Below are 13904 nucleotides of genomic sequence, written 5' to 3' on the forward strand. Positions count from 1 at the left end.
CAGACCCATCTCATACTACAGCTCTTCACTATGCCCTAGAAATGCTGCTATGTCCACTTATGAAAAAGAGGCCCTGGCAATACTAGAAGCATTGAAAAGATGGAGGCACTATCTGTTGGGAAAAGAGTTAATCATTAAAACTGATCAACAGTCACTGAAGTTTATTACTGACAAGAAAATAACAGAGGGAGTGCAACATAAGTTGATGATGAAGCTACTAGAGTTTAACTTCACTATTCAATACAAGAAGGGCATCCAGAACAGAGTAGCAGATGCTCTACCTAGAATTCTGCCCCAATGCATGGCTGTTTCTACTGCTACTCCAGCTTGGGCAGAGGACCTGGTGGAAAGCTATCAAAAAGACCCTGTGTGCTTGCAGCTATTGGAAAAACTGCTACTGGGAAAGGATCACACAGTGCCTGGTTACACCTTCTCAGCAAGCATAATCAGGTATAAAGGAAAAATTTATGTGGGCAACATACCTGAGTTAAGGAGCAAATTATTAGTAGCCTTGCACAGCTCTCCTGTGGGTGGTCACTCAGGAAGAAGAGCAACTTATCATAGAGTGAAAAGTATTTTTTATTGGCCAGGATTGAAAACTGATGTGGAACAATTCATTGCTGCTTGTCCCATTTGCCAGAGGGCTAAACATGAAAATTGTTTGCAGCCAGGCTTGTTGGAACCACTCCCTGTAGCTGATATGGCTTGGCAGCACATCTCCATGGACTTCATTGAAGGACTGCCAAGTTCTCAAGGGAAAGATGTAATCATGGTGATTGTGCATAGGTTCACAAAGTATTCCCATTTTATACCACTATCACATCCCTATTCAGTTCTGAGTGTGGCTCAAGCATTTGTGGATAATATAATCAGATTACATGGCCCTCCCAAGCTGATCATCTCTGACAGAGATAGAATATTTACTAGTCAACTTTGGAAGGATATTTTTTCTGCACTAAAGGTTGAATTGAGGTACAGCACTGCTTATCACCCACAAACGGATGACCAGACTGAACGAGTAAATCAGTGCTTGGAAACATATTTGAGATGCATGACCACCAATGCCCCTAAGAAGTGGTTTGGTACAATTCTACCTATCATACAGCAATCAAAATGTCCCCCTTCCAGGCCCTATATGGATTTCCTCCTCCTCTCATCTCAGAGTTGGCAATCCCTGGACCAGATGATACAGAAGCTCAAGACTTCTTAACATCCAAACAACAAATCATTCAGCAGTTAAAGGACAATTTGGTGGTAGCACAGAACAGAATGAAGAAGTATGCTGACACCAAGCGAGTGGAACGAAGTTTTCAAGTGGGAGATCCTGTGTACCTTAAAATGGCACCATACAGACTGGCAGCTTTTGGTTTCCGAGGGGCACTGAAGTTACAAACAAATTCTATGGTCCATTTTTGGTCATTCAGAAGGTGGGCAATTCAGCTTATAAACTGCAGCTACCCAGCAATGTGCAAATACACCCAGTATTCCATGTTAGTCAGTTGAAGAAGCATATTGGGGATAAATCCATTCCGGATCCCAACCTACCACTGGTTAATGCAGATGGATCGATCAAGACAGGACCAGAAGAGGTGTTGGAAGTTCGCCAAGTACCTAGACACAATGTTCCTGTGGTGCAGTGGCTCATCAGATGGATAAATCTGTCACCAGAAGATGCTACGTGGGAAGATGCAGATTTTATCAAGTATACATTTCCGGAATTCTTCAAGGCAACTACTAGTGCGTGGCGGGATGCATCAACAACAGCGCCGTGAGGACACGTCGAAGCTTAAGGGGGGAGCAATGTCAGGACTGCAGAGGGTGCGAGTTAGTTTCAGTTAACTGTAACTGTTCCGAAAGAGAGATGGACGGTTGAGATAGCTCCGTACGCGATTGGTTCGTCGCTAGCCGTTAGATGGCACTCTGTAGCGTTACTTTCCGTTACTGTTACTTTTCATGTCGTTGCCGTGAGCACTACGCCTATAAAGACAGCCGGGCTGTGGCTGGCGGAGTATCGAATCTTCTCCTTGAATCGCCAAGATGGCCATTTACACTCACAGCTAATACACATACAGCCCGATCTGGGTGAACTTTCCCCAATTTGTTCCTCAAATTCCCCTCTCCTAGTTCGTTCCTGTTCTTAGGTCCTGACAAGATGGCACAGGATCTGGCCAAGGTAACTCGACAGGTTGGCCAATCTGCTGGCTGCAAAAGCAGCAGATGGGTCACCCTCTTCTGATATTTCTGGGGAAGGTAGGAAGCAAGCCCCAAAGAGAGAGAGGTGCAGTACAAGCTTGAGCTCATGCCAAATGAGATCAAGCTGGATGGGGTTGGAAACTACCTGAGTTGGTCCAGGAGGGGGATGCTAATTTTTAGGATGAAATCGATTGAAGGGTATGTGTTAGGAAAGATCAGTGAAGCCCGAAGAGAAGCTGGGAGAGGAGTGGAAGAAATGAAATGCTACGGATTCACTGGTACTCACTTGATTGCTGAATTCCTTGACACCTGCTGTTGCAGCACCAGTGGAAGCGCTTTCCACGTCAACAGAGGTATGGGATGCCCTGTCAAAGATGTATTCAGGCAAGGGAAATGTTATGCTGGTCTCTCAGACTGAAGACACAATACACAACCTGACTCGAGATGAAAAAACAGTGAAGACATGTGTGGGAGAGCACCGTGCTCCAACAGGCCCGCAAAAACACACGGATGCAAGCACATTGAACGACTACCAGCCAATAAGCCTTATCCACCTGGTGGCGAAGATCTTCGCCAAAGTACTCTCCCTTTGACTTGCCCCCAAGCTGGATGGCCTTGTCAGCCGGAGCCAAAATGCATTCATCGCCGGTCAAAGCCTACATGACAACCTCGTTCTAGTCAAGTAATCGGCCCAGCTTCTCCACCAGTTGGGTGCCCCGCGAATCTTGCTCAAATTGGACCTCGCGCGTGCCTTCGACTCCCTGGCTTGGCCCTTCCTCTTGGAGGTCCTGCGCCAATATGGCTTTGGGAACAGGTTTCTGGAGTGGATCACTATCCTCCTCTCATCAGCGGGCACACGAGTACTTACGAACGGCGAGCCGGGCCCACCTATTTGGCACCGCCAGGGTGACCCGTCACCGCAGCTGTTTGTGCTCGTTGTCGACATCTTATGCAGGCTCATCAAGCACGCAATTGACTTGGGAGTCATGGCTCAGCTGCACCCGAGGCGTTCAATCCCCACGATGTCCCTATACACCGATGACGTGGTGCTTCTCTGTCACTGTTTGTCCAGCGACAGCATCGTCGTGTGCGAAGTCCTGATGCTCTTCGGCCGCGCCTCCGTCCTGATGGTTAATTACGTCGGGAGCTCCTCCTTGCTGTTGCACTGCGACAAAGACGAGGCGACGGCTGCGCTGGCGCACCTTTGCTGCCCTACTGTCGACCTACCGATCACCTACCTTGGGATCCCCCTCACAATATGCCGACCGACTGCCACCCAACTGCAACCCCTCGTCGATGGGATTGCCAGGCGGCTCCCCACATGGAAGCATGGAAGGCCAACCCGATGAACAAAACTGGGTGTCTCGCGCTAGTGAAGTCAGTCCTAGATGCCATCCCCATGCACCAGCTCCTCACCTTCGTGCCGCCGAAGAAGACGCTTCGTCAAATCAAGAAGATTAGGCGCAGCTTCTTGTGGGTTGGCCGCGCTGCCGCCAACGGTGGCCACTGCCACATCAATTGGCGCCGCGTCTGCCGTCCCATATCGCACGGAGGCCTGGGTGTTCAAGACCTGGGGCGCTCTTGCCTTGCTCTAAGACTACGCTGGCTCTGGTTCTCGCGCACTGACCATGAGCGCATGAGCGCGCCTGGAGTGGCCTGGACCTGCAATTCTCTGCCGACGAGCGAGCGCTCTTCTTCGCGTCAACCATGATGACTCTCAGGATAGGATCAACGGCATATTTCTGGGAGGACCGCTGGATCAATGGGCAGTCCCTAAGGGAGATCGCCCTAGCCCTTTACAACTGCATACCCAAGCGCCGCCGCAAGATCTGAACCGTCGCTCAAGGTTTGCGGGGACATAGCTGCTAGAGACATCCACGGGACCCTGGACATACACGAGATTGGCCAATACCTGCAAGTTTGGCTGGCGATCGAGCACGTCATGCTCTCGAACACCCCTAACCAGCTTGTTTGGAGATGGACGGCCTCCGGTACCTATTCTGCTAGCTCATGCTACCTCGCCACCTCCCAGGGATCCACGACTTGCTTCTTGTAGAAGCTCATCTGGAAGAATTGGGCGACGCCGCATGTGAAGTTTTCCCACTGGTTGGCCAACCAGGACAGATGTTGGACGGTTGATCGCCTTGCTAGGCGTGATCTCCAGCACCAGCCACGATGCCCACTCTGCGACCAAGCCCCTGAGACGATGCGTCACCTCCTTCTGGGGTGCCCCTTTGCCAAGCAGACTTGGCATGAAATCCTCTCCTGGCTACGGATGACCACCGCAGGCCCAAATCACAGAGAATCCCTCATGGACTGGTGGTTGCACGCCAGGCAAAACACGCCGACATTGATGCGCAAAGGCTCGCCTCCATTGCCCTCTTGACGCCATGGATGATTTGGAAGCAGCGCAACGAGTGCATCTTCGATGGCGCCCAGCCCCTGGTTCATGTCCTGGTCTCCAAGATAAAGGACGAAGCCGAGCAGTGGGCACGCGCTGGTGCCCCTGGCCTACGCGTCATCCTGCCATCCACCTGAGATGTGCACTAGTTTTCCTGTTTTTCGTTTGAGCTTACCCTCCTAGGAGGATTGTAACGAAACTCTATCTTTTCAATGCAATGAAACACAAAGGTCCTTTGTGTTTTCTTGAAAAAAAATATGTGGGAGAGCTGAGGAATGCATGGGTAGATCTGGACAACCTTGCCCCCTTGTTGCTGCCTCACTCTGAATGTGTAGCAGCAGCAAAAAAGTGGATCGAGGACAGAAGGGTACTGAAATTTTTGAAGGGGCTGCATTTGAGGGCAGGAGAGCTGCACCAATGCATCTGCCCCAGTTGCCTACACTAGAAGAGGCCATTGCAGCCATGGCACAGGAAGAAGCAAGGTTGAAACAGATTGAGAAAGTGGAGGTGGTGCCTAAACAGCTTACCATGTGTCAAATAGGCAGGAGACACGGGATTGTTACAACTGTGGAATAAATGGGCATCTAAGTCAGAACTGTTTTGTTCCCAAGATGTGGCCGTGGAAGGGGGCAGAGGAAATTACAGGGAAGTTAGAGGCAGGAATGCAGGGGATTCCAACAACTTCAGTTATCAAAGGAGTGCTAGAGCAAACATGTCAGCCATGGATCAAGGGCAAGGACAGTCTAGTTCAGGCCAGAATGAAGTGAAGAAGGCAAAGCAGCAGACTGATGCAAGCTTTTGGCATTTTGCCCACTTTGTCTACACCTATGAAGGTAAGGCTGAAAATGCCTCTATAGCAATGCATAGATTAAAATCAGAATGGATACTAGATTCTGGAGCATTAAACATGTTGCTGGTAACCTTGGGGAATTTGAATCGTATAGTCCATCTATGCATCAAGAAACAATTCAAACTGCCGATGGTACAACTCAGCCAATCGAAGGAACTGGAGTAGTTCAATGTACGACAAATATTAAGCTATCATCAGTGCTACACGTACCGGTATTTCCTGTGAATTTACTCTGTCTAAACGCATTGGTTGATCAAATAGATTGTCATGTAATCGTTGACACATATGTATTCCTGATTCAGGAGAGGCTGAGTGGAAGGAAGATTTACCGGTATTTCCTGTGAATTTACTCTCTCTAAACGCGTTGGTTGATCAAATAGACTGTCGTGTAATCGTTGACAAATATGTATTCCTGATTCAGGAGAGGCTAAGTGGAAGGAAGATTGGGACCAGAACCAGACATAGAGGCCTGTGGTACATGGACTATGATGAATCCGGCTAGCAAGGAGATTCAGCACTAGCTGCAACACAAAATTGTCATGATGCATCATTGTAGAATGAGACATGTAGCGTTTGATAAAAATGAGTAAAGTTTTTCCAGATGTAATGAGTGGAATTGATAAGAACAATCTTAAGTGTAAAGCATGTGAGTATGCAAAACACACTAGAACCACCTATGTAAGTAAGGTGCTCAAAAGTATATCCCCATTTATGCTTGTGCACTCTGATGTGTGGACAGTGGCGGCGGACCCAGTAGGGCAAGGGTTGGCGGCCGCCCTACCTTGATTTATCCGGTGCAAGAAGGGTGCGCGCATCGGCGCGGCGGCGTTGCCAATGGCAAGTGACCAAAGCCTGCCCTACCTCAGCTTTTGTCCGTCCTCCGCCACTGTGTGTGGACATGTCCTATTTCCTCTATCAGTGGGATGAAGTACTTTGTGACATTCATTGACTGTTACTCACGAATGACTTGGGTGTACCTTATGAAGCATAAGGATGAAGTGCTATCTTCTTTTCAGAATTTCTCTGCATATGTTAAAACTCAGTTCAAGGTGCAGGTCCAAATGCTCAAATCTGATAATGGGACAGAATACATCAACAAGTTTGGGGGGTTCCTATCTGATAACAGTATTCTACATCAGACATCATGTCCAGACACTCTACCTCAAAATTGTGTAGCAGAGAGGAAAAATCGCCACATCTTAGAAGTGGCTCTATCATTGATGTATACCATGAATGTTCCAAAATTTCTCTGGAGTGAGGCAGTGATGACTGCTACATTTCATATAAATCGCATGTCTTCAAGAATATTAGATATGAAATCTCCTTGTGAATTATTGCTAGGTGAGAACAAGTTGGTGATTCCTCCCAAGGTGTTTGGCTCTACTTGTTTTGTTCAAAACCACAGGCCCTCGGTAACAAAACTTGACCCAAGAGCTGTTAAATGCATCTTCATTGGCTATCCTACTGGACAGCGAGGATATAAATGCTGGAGTCCCTGCGAGCGGCACGCATTTGTAAGTCTTGATGTTACCTTCTGGGAATCTAACCCCTTTTATGGTGAGAAAACAGATTTGAGTGATGTATTTGAGGGGGTTGACCAGCTTGGATGTAGATAGGGGAGTGTCATAGTCGATCTAAACCCACCTGTTTGGGCATATGATGTATGATGTGTTTTACTGGCCTATAAGGGACGGTCGAACGTGTTGGGTACAATAGTGCACCTTGCAGAGATAAATCTACTCGAATAGCCGTGTCCGCGTGTTAGAGTATGTAATGGGCCTAATGGGCCCGTTACTCTTAGGGTTAATTAGAGATAAGGGTCGCTTACTTAGGGGTCAAGTAAGCCTTGCTTGGGAGTCAAGTAAACCTCTCTATATAAAGAGAGGAGATGTATCAATCTAATCAAGCAAGAATTAAGAAGGAAATCCCTTCCCTCTTTTGCCTGGCCGTGGGCAAAAGGCCCCCGGCCGGCCCTCTCGCGCCCTCCTTCTAGCAGCGCCATAACAATTTGGTATCAGCTAGCTTTGGTTCGATCATGTCTTCATCGCCGCCAAGCCCGTCTCTTCCACTGTCGGTCACCTTGTCGCCTCCGGCGACCACCACGACCGTTGCCCCGCTCCTGCCCGCGCCGGGGTCCTCCGTTGCGCCCGCCCCCGCCGTCCTCACCTGGGAGGTGCCCGGGGTGTTGCGGGACCTAACCCAAGCGGTCCAGGAGATCCACCTGTTCTTGGCCGGGTCCTACGGGCCGCACCCGGCTGCGCCGCCCATCGCCGCTCCCGCGCCGCTGTGGCTGCCGTGGCAGCCGCCGCACCAGGCGACCTTCGCCGCGCTCGCCGGGCCGCTGCAGATGCCATCCATCGCCACCACCGCCCAGCCCTGGCTGCAGTGGCAGCCGCCGCTCCTGGCGGCCTCAGCTGCGCCCGGCGCTCCGCCGCAGCATCCGCTGCCGCTGCCCAGCGCAGCACCGCAGCAGCCGCTGCATCTGCAGCAGCCACCGCCGGTCAGCTCCGCCGACCAGTATGGGATGCCCTACGACGGGAGTGCGACGACCTCGTTCCCATCAGCGCCGTCGCCATCCCAGGGCATCCACATCCAGCAGATCAAGTCCCCGCCGTCGCCGTCACCGCTTCCGTCTTGGATCGCTACCCGCCACGTGTCGGCGGCGGTGAGGCTGCAGGCTGCTGCGCGCGGCCTCCTAGCGCGTCGGCGTGTGCGGGAGATGCGTGGTCTGCAGCTGCCGCTCCTCCAAGTTGCCCTTCGCTGCGCAAAGGACCTTGATCTCGTCTGTTGCGTCGGGGATCTTGGGCATGTTGTTTCCCCCACGGGCGGCGGGCATGCTGTTTTCCCCGCGGGCAGCAACCTCAAAGTCTGCGACATCGGCGGTTGGGGGGGTGCACCCCTCCTCGTCATTCTCCATCGCAAGCCCTCCACTCTTCCCTGTGCGGTGCAGACCAACAGCCGTCCGGCAGGGAGAAGGCATGGTGTCACCGACAGCAGCGCACCGCGTAGCACCACTGCCTTCCGCCACCGGCCGCCGCGAGGGCGCCTCTGCTGGTCACTCTTGCGACCACTTCCAGGTGGTCATACACATGCAGTCCTTTTGTCCAGGTGGTGTCCATGGGATCCAGGTGGCTGTACATGTGCACGTCCGACGTGCGGATGATGTCCATTTTTTGTTAAGGGGTCCAAAATAAAGTGTCCCAGTCCATTTCAGGTTCAGAATAATAAAACAAGCCGAGATGTAAAAGGCTTGTTTTTAGGTGTTAGGTTTGTGTTGCGTCGAGTCATGGTTATAAGTTGGTTAGGCTGCAGCTCGAGGACAAGCTGCATGTTCAGGTGGGGTGTAGTGTTAGAGTACGTAATGGGCCTAATGGGCCCGTTAGTCTTAGTGTTAATTAGAGATAAGGGTCGCTTACTTAGGGGTCAAGTAAGCCTTGCTTGGGAGTCAAGTAAACCTCTCTATATATAGAGAGGAGATGTATCAATCTAATCAAGCAAGAAGGCCCCCGGCCGGCCCTCTCGCGCCCTCCTTCTAGCAGCGCCATAACACCGCGATTTTGACTTGGATCTTGATCATAGAACAACTTAAACCTTAATAATCTTAAAAACTTGCCAACCGTGTGAGTGCCTTGTGGGTTCTTCCTCGTGGGAGATGCGAGAGGGAATAAAAGGTAGTGCCCTTTGCTTTTGTTTAAGCCTTCTTATGGGACCCCCCCCCCCCAAATAATTAGAAAAGTATTATTGGGGTAGCTCCAATAACACACTATAGGGATGATTTAGTGAGGAACCATTGGAGATGCTCTAATAATATCAATTGCTTATGTTGCTTCCATAACAAGAAATGCATGCTGGAGCAGCCCACCCATCAGCTTTTGTTCTCTCTTAGGCGTCCTCCTCTTTCTCTTTCACCGGTGCTTTTAGCAGACAGCTGTTTCAATTGGTATGCCACGTGTCTACCGAAATTGTAAAGTAATGGTGTGGCAGCCACCATGGAAAACCACTTATGGCACATGATCTGCACTGGTTACGACCCTTGGACAATGGAAGGTTTACAACTTCACAGTTTTTAAGTTGAGAAGGAAAATCAGACTCAGAAACAACATTGCAGCTTCCTACAAAAAGCTTCTCAGAGACAATATTACAGGAAAACACGCGGGAGACGACTGCAACAACTCACATCTAGGTACAGAGCACGCACCTTTCTACTGTTGTACTTCAACTGGAAGTATCTATCCATGCGAATGCAGGAAACAGTGGAATCATCATATTCATGGTCACAAGAGATGGACAAACAGTGTGTCGAACAGCCAATATGAATGTAAGATTGCTCTCCATTCTGGTAATTCTGGAACATAATGCAGTCTCAGGTAGACGCACATTACTGCCATATATCAGAATCGGTATGATCCATATTATTGATGTCCTAACAAAAAACTATTACCAGCAGAAACTTTATAACAAGTAGGTATTTTGATAGCAACAGATCATGGGATGCCACCTAATTCAAAAAGATTAAAGTGCCAATAAAATGTGTTCCATTGACATGGATTTACATATTAGCTCTTCTCGTTGCTAAACTACTCCGCATCCTATAAATCCTATGCAGTGAACACAATACTTTTTAGCATGGGGCGATGTAGAGTATATGCGCTGGCTTGGACAGAATTCAGCAACCGCTTAATTGAAACTCCTCCAGCATATGAGATAACATACAACTATACTAGCGTTTTCAAACCATTATTCCTATGTGATTTTGTTCTCCCCTTGAGCTGTATATTCTGCATGAATACATAAGTTTTCAGCCGAACATGAATAGTCCACTAATGCAACACCTTAGAAAAATTTCTAGCCAGTATTCAATCATTTTGCTAACCCAAGTCAAGAGCTCCTCAGCACTAATTTTCACCGCATTGACACAACCCACTTGATTTCGTCTACCCTTTTTTCATAGAGGAGGATAATCCCAGGCCTCTACATCCATATATTATATATTATTAAAAACAATGCCAAGCAAAGCGAAACATTAAAATCAAACAAATCAGTTTACAAAAAATAAAGAGAAAACCGCTATCCACATTGGTCTGCCTCGCGGCAGGATCTCCACAATCCTGCCACAAACCTTATGAACCTGACCCATAATCCACCACTCAAGCGACATGTTAACAAAGGGCCAAAACTCCCACACAACCCCTTCAAGAGGGAAGCGGTGCTCGCGCACCAATGTTAGCTGGTCTAACCACAAAGTCAAACATGGGCTATCACCCCTGAAGCAGAACTTTTCACCGACATCTTCAACTTCGATTTCGTCTAACTTATTTTGTGAAAGGGCCTAAGGTCATATATTAAGCATCACATGTCCTTAAAAACACATACAAACAGAAAAACAAATTTACAATCAAATCCTTGGGGGTGCCAAAGTCTTCTTCCTCCTGCATCCACCAGAGCCGCGCCATGAGCATAGCTCGATGCCGCCTATGGGCCTCCGCCTCGATGGAGCAAACTATTTTTAAAACCAAGAGCTTGTAGAAGCAAAGGCCGAGAAGTCGTCAATGCAAACCAGGAGACGCTGACGGCCGCGATCTGCGAAGCAAATCGCCACTCGGAGAAGAAAATGCCAATAAGGGCCTGCGGAAACTCCGAAGACAACGAAAGACGGCCGAATCCAGATGGATCCACCGCAAACCTAAACCAACCGGATCCCGAAAGACCCGCCAGAGTTACATCCCCACCCCACCCCCCACCCCCAACAAAATGGGGAATGAGCAGGCAGAACATTATTCCTACACTGAAACAGCGCCGCCTTCTTGCTGCCCCAAACCAAACTCTAAGACTCCCTAAAGAAAACCTGGAAAAAAATCACCCATGCCGCTACGTGATAAATGTCGAGCTCGCCGACGTCCAGGATCGTGCATTGACTCCCTCTTCTCCGGTAACCTAGCGGTCACCGTCGAAGATTGCCACGCTAGAGTGCCAACGCCGTCGTTGAGCACCGCCTGATGAAGACCGCCACTCGAGCACGCATATACTTCGCCATCCCGCAACAGCCCTCCCAACTCCTCCACAAGCAGGCAGGACCTCCCCACCGCCAATGGCAACGGACAGGCTTTGCCCGACGACGTGCTCGGGCGGTGACGAGAGAGGGGGTACATGGGGCGGCAGCTAGGGTTTTGGTCTGTCTGCCTGGTCCACTCTTCCATGAATTATAGTTTTGGTGTTATTATGGATTTTGTTTTACTACCCAAAGTAAAAAAAACACTTCCAATACATCATGTCCAATTTTATGCCTCTAAAATTTAGGGCATCTCAAAGCGGACTCTCAAACCGCCGACAAGTGTCCAAACTGTACGGTCCGGACGTGTTTAGCCATCCAACGCGGGCCTGTATCGGTCCGCCGACCGGTCCGGGCGCGCTTTTTCCCGCAAACCCAAAAGAAACTTGGGGGGCTTTGCGTGAGTCGGACAGCAGCCACGTAGGACTCCGACACCCCCGGTCCACCCAAAACCCCTCATGAACCCCGCGCCTCCATCCTCCCATCTTTCTGTGCATCCGTTTTCTCTCTTGACTTTGCCGCCACTCCACCACCCCGTCCGCCCCGACACACCCTTGCCGGAACTCGACGACTCCATCACCTCCATCGCTACACTAGGGCTCCACGTTGCTTGGAGCGCCATTCCACGCCTCTCCTCTATCCGTCGCATAGGTACCATCCGCCCCTACGGTGCTCACCATGCCCAGCAAGTGTTCGGTGAAATGCCCGTGCTAAAATTTTTGTCCCTTCTTCTACGAAGCAATGGATTCGGATATGGACTACATATACGAGCACTATGTTGAGTCGTTTGACGGCTTGTCCGACGAGGAGGACTACACGGATGAGACGGCGATGATGCAGGCGGTCCTTGCAAACGCGGAGCGAGCGGAAGAGCATGTTCTCAATTTCAAGGGATTGATAAAGGTCATCGAGTGCTCAACCACAACATGGTGGGGGGCCATTTGAAGCTGATGGACGACTACTTTGCCCCGATTGTCCTAATCGCAGACAATTTTCGCCGCCGCTTTCGAATGCAAAAAAATAACTTCGATCCTCTCTACCATGGCTTCCGGTCCTTTGATGACTTCTTCATCTTGAAGAAGGATGTCGTGAGAAGGATTAGGTTCTCTGGTTACCAAAAGTGCACGACCGCACTGCGGATGCTAGCATATGGCACGGCCACTGATTCGTGGAAGATTTGATTGAGCCACTGAAGGAAGATCTAATTGAGCATCTGTGGGCGGTTAAAGGGGACAACATTGTTGGAGTGTAATATTTAAATTTGAACTGCTGCTGCATTTCAACATTTGAACATTTTTTAACTAAACTGAAACTAGATATGCAGCTACTTTGAGCGTGCGGATGTATGCGGACTTTAAAAAAAAATTGGGGGTGGATGTATGCCGCTAGCTTTGGATGTTTCCGGTCTGCGGACGGATGCGGTGTCAGGATCAACGTTGGAGATGCCCTTACATATCCAATATCAAGTCTCAGAAATACACAAACTATACATATTTAACAGCCTTTCCGTATGCTCAAATGCATCCGAGATAGTTCAGTTGAGCAACCACACTTCACAACGTCATCACACCGAAGAATCAATAGAAAAGCGGTGGGTAAGAAAAGATCGCACCTTCGTGTTGTGCGCCGCACTAAGGTGGAGCGATCCGGCAAGGTCGGCCGTTCCTCGCAGCACGGCGCCGCGGGAGGCGGCGTCGACGACGGCGGAGAAGTTCCGCCCCATGAGCGCCACCTCGGGAGTCGGGGCCCCTCCCGCGGCCCCGTGGTGAACTCGGAGACGGAGCTTGGCAAGGCCGTTGAGGACGCGGCAGGAGATGCGGTGGGAAAAGAGCTGGCGCTCGCTGTCGAACTCCGATGTCACCCCAATGGGCGGCCGCCCACGCAAGAAACCGCTCTTCGACGGGGGTGGGGGTGGGTTTGGGCTTGGTGCGACGTGGGAGGTGAGACCATCCTCTTCCATTGGTGGGGGAGGGGGTGGTGCGGAGAGGAGCGCGGGCGCCGCCATTGGACGGGATGCGACGCGGAGGGGAGAGGTGGCTATCCTTATGCACAGCAATCCAATGGTCGATTACTAATAATAAACAGTATAACACAGCTAGTTCGGAGCCTCAACAGCGATTTGGAGCTCTCAGCCATCGGATCATGTGTACGAACACGTAGGATTCGGCCGGTCGTCCAAATCGTCACGCACGTATGCAATTACCATGTGGCGGGCCGCTACTCCACGGATTGAGCCACAGTTCGCGTCCGCAATCGGGCCGTTTGTTTGAAGGCCCAATTCTGTTTCGCTTGGAGGTTCAGACCAGGTCGCCTCTATCGCCGAGCAGGTCTTCCAGTTATTCTCCGTTGCGGCGCTGACCCTATGCCCCGAGCTGTTCCTGTTGGAAAAAGAAACTGCTCTTCGTCAAGGC

The 13904-nt window shown here is 50.2% G+C and overlaps 1 protein-coding gene across 4 annotated transcripts in view; it reads right to left on the reverse strand.

The window, feature by feature from the left end:
• LOC123111086 (outer envelope pore protein 37, chloroplastic) overlaps window positions 1-13513 on the reverse strand; it is a 33922-nt gene extending 20409 nt beyond the window's left edge. For 3 of the 4 annotated variants that reach the window (XM_044531767.1, XM_044531768.1, XM_044531765.1), the window contains exons 1-2: window positions 13106-13513; window positions 9643-9789 (exon numbers count right to left, since the gene is read on the reverse strand). In XM_044531767.1, the coding sequence (XP_044387702.1) occupies window positions 9643-9789; window positions 13106-13498 (540 nt within the window). In that variant the 5' untranslated portion in view covers window positions 13499-13513. The remainder of the gene's footprint in view (window positions 1-9642; window positions 9790-13105) is intronic. The other variant, XM_044531769.1, reaches the window with a different exon arrangement.
• Between the last annotated feature and the right edge of the window lie 391 nt (window positions 13514-13904).

This window comes from Triticum aestivum, chromosome 5B (genome assembly GCF_018294505.1).
Source record: "Triticum aestivum cultivar Chinese Spring chromosome 5B, IWGSC CS RefSeq v2.1, whole genome shotgun sequence".
Taxonomy (NCBI): Eukaryota; Viridiplantae; Streptophyta; class Magnoliopsida; order Poales; family Poaceae; genus Triticum; species Triticum aestivum.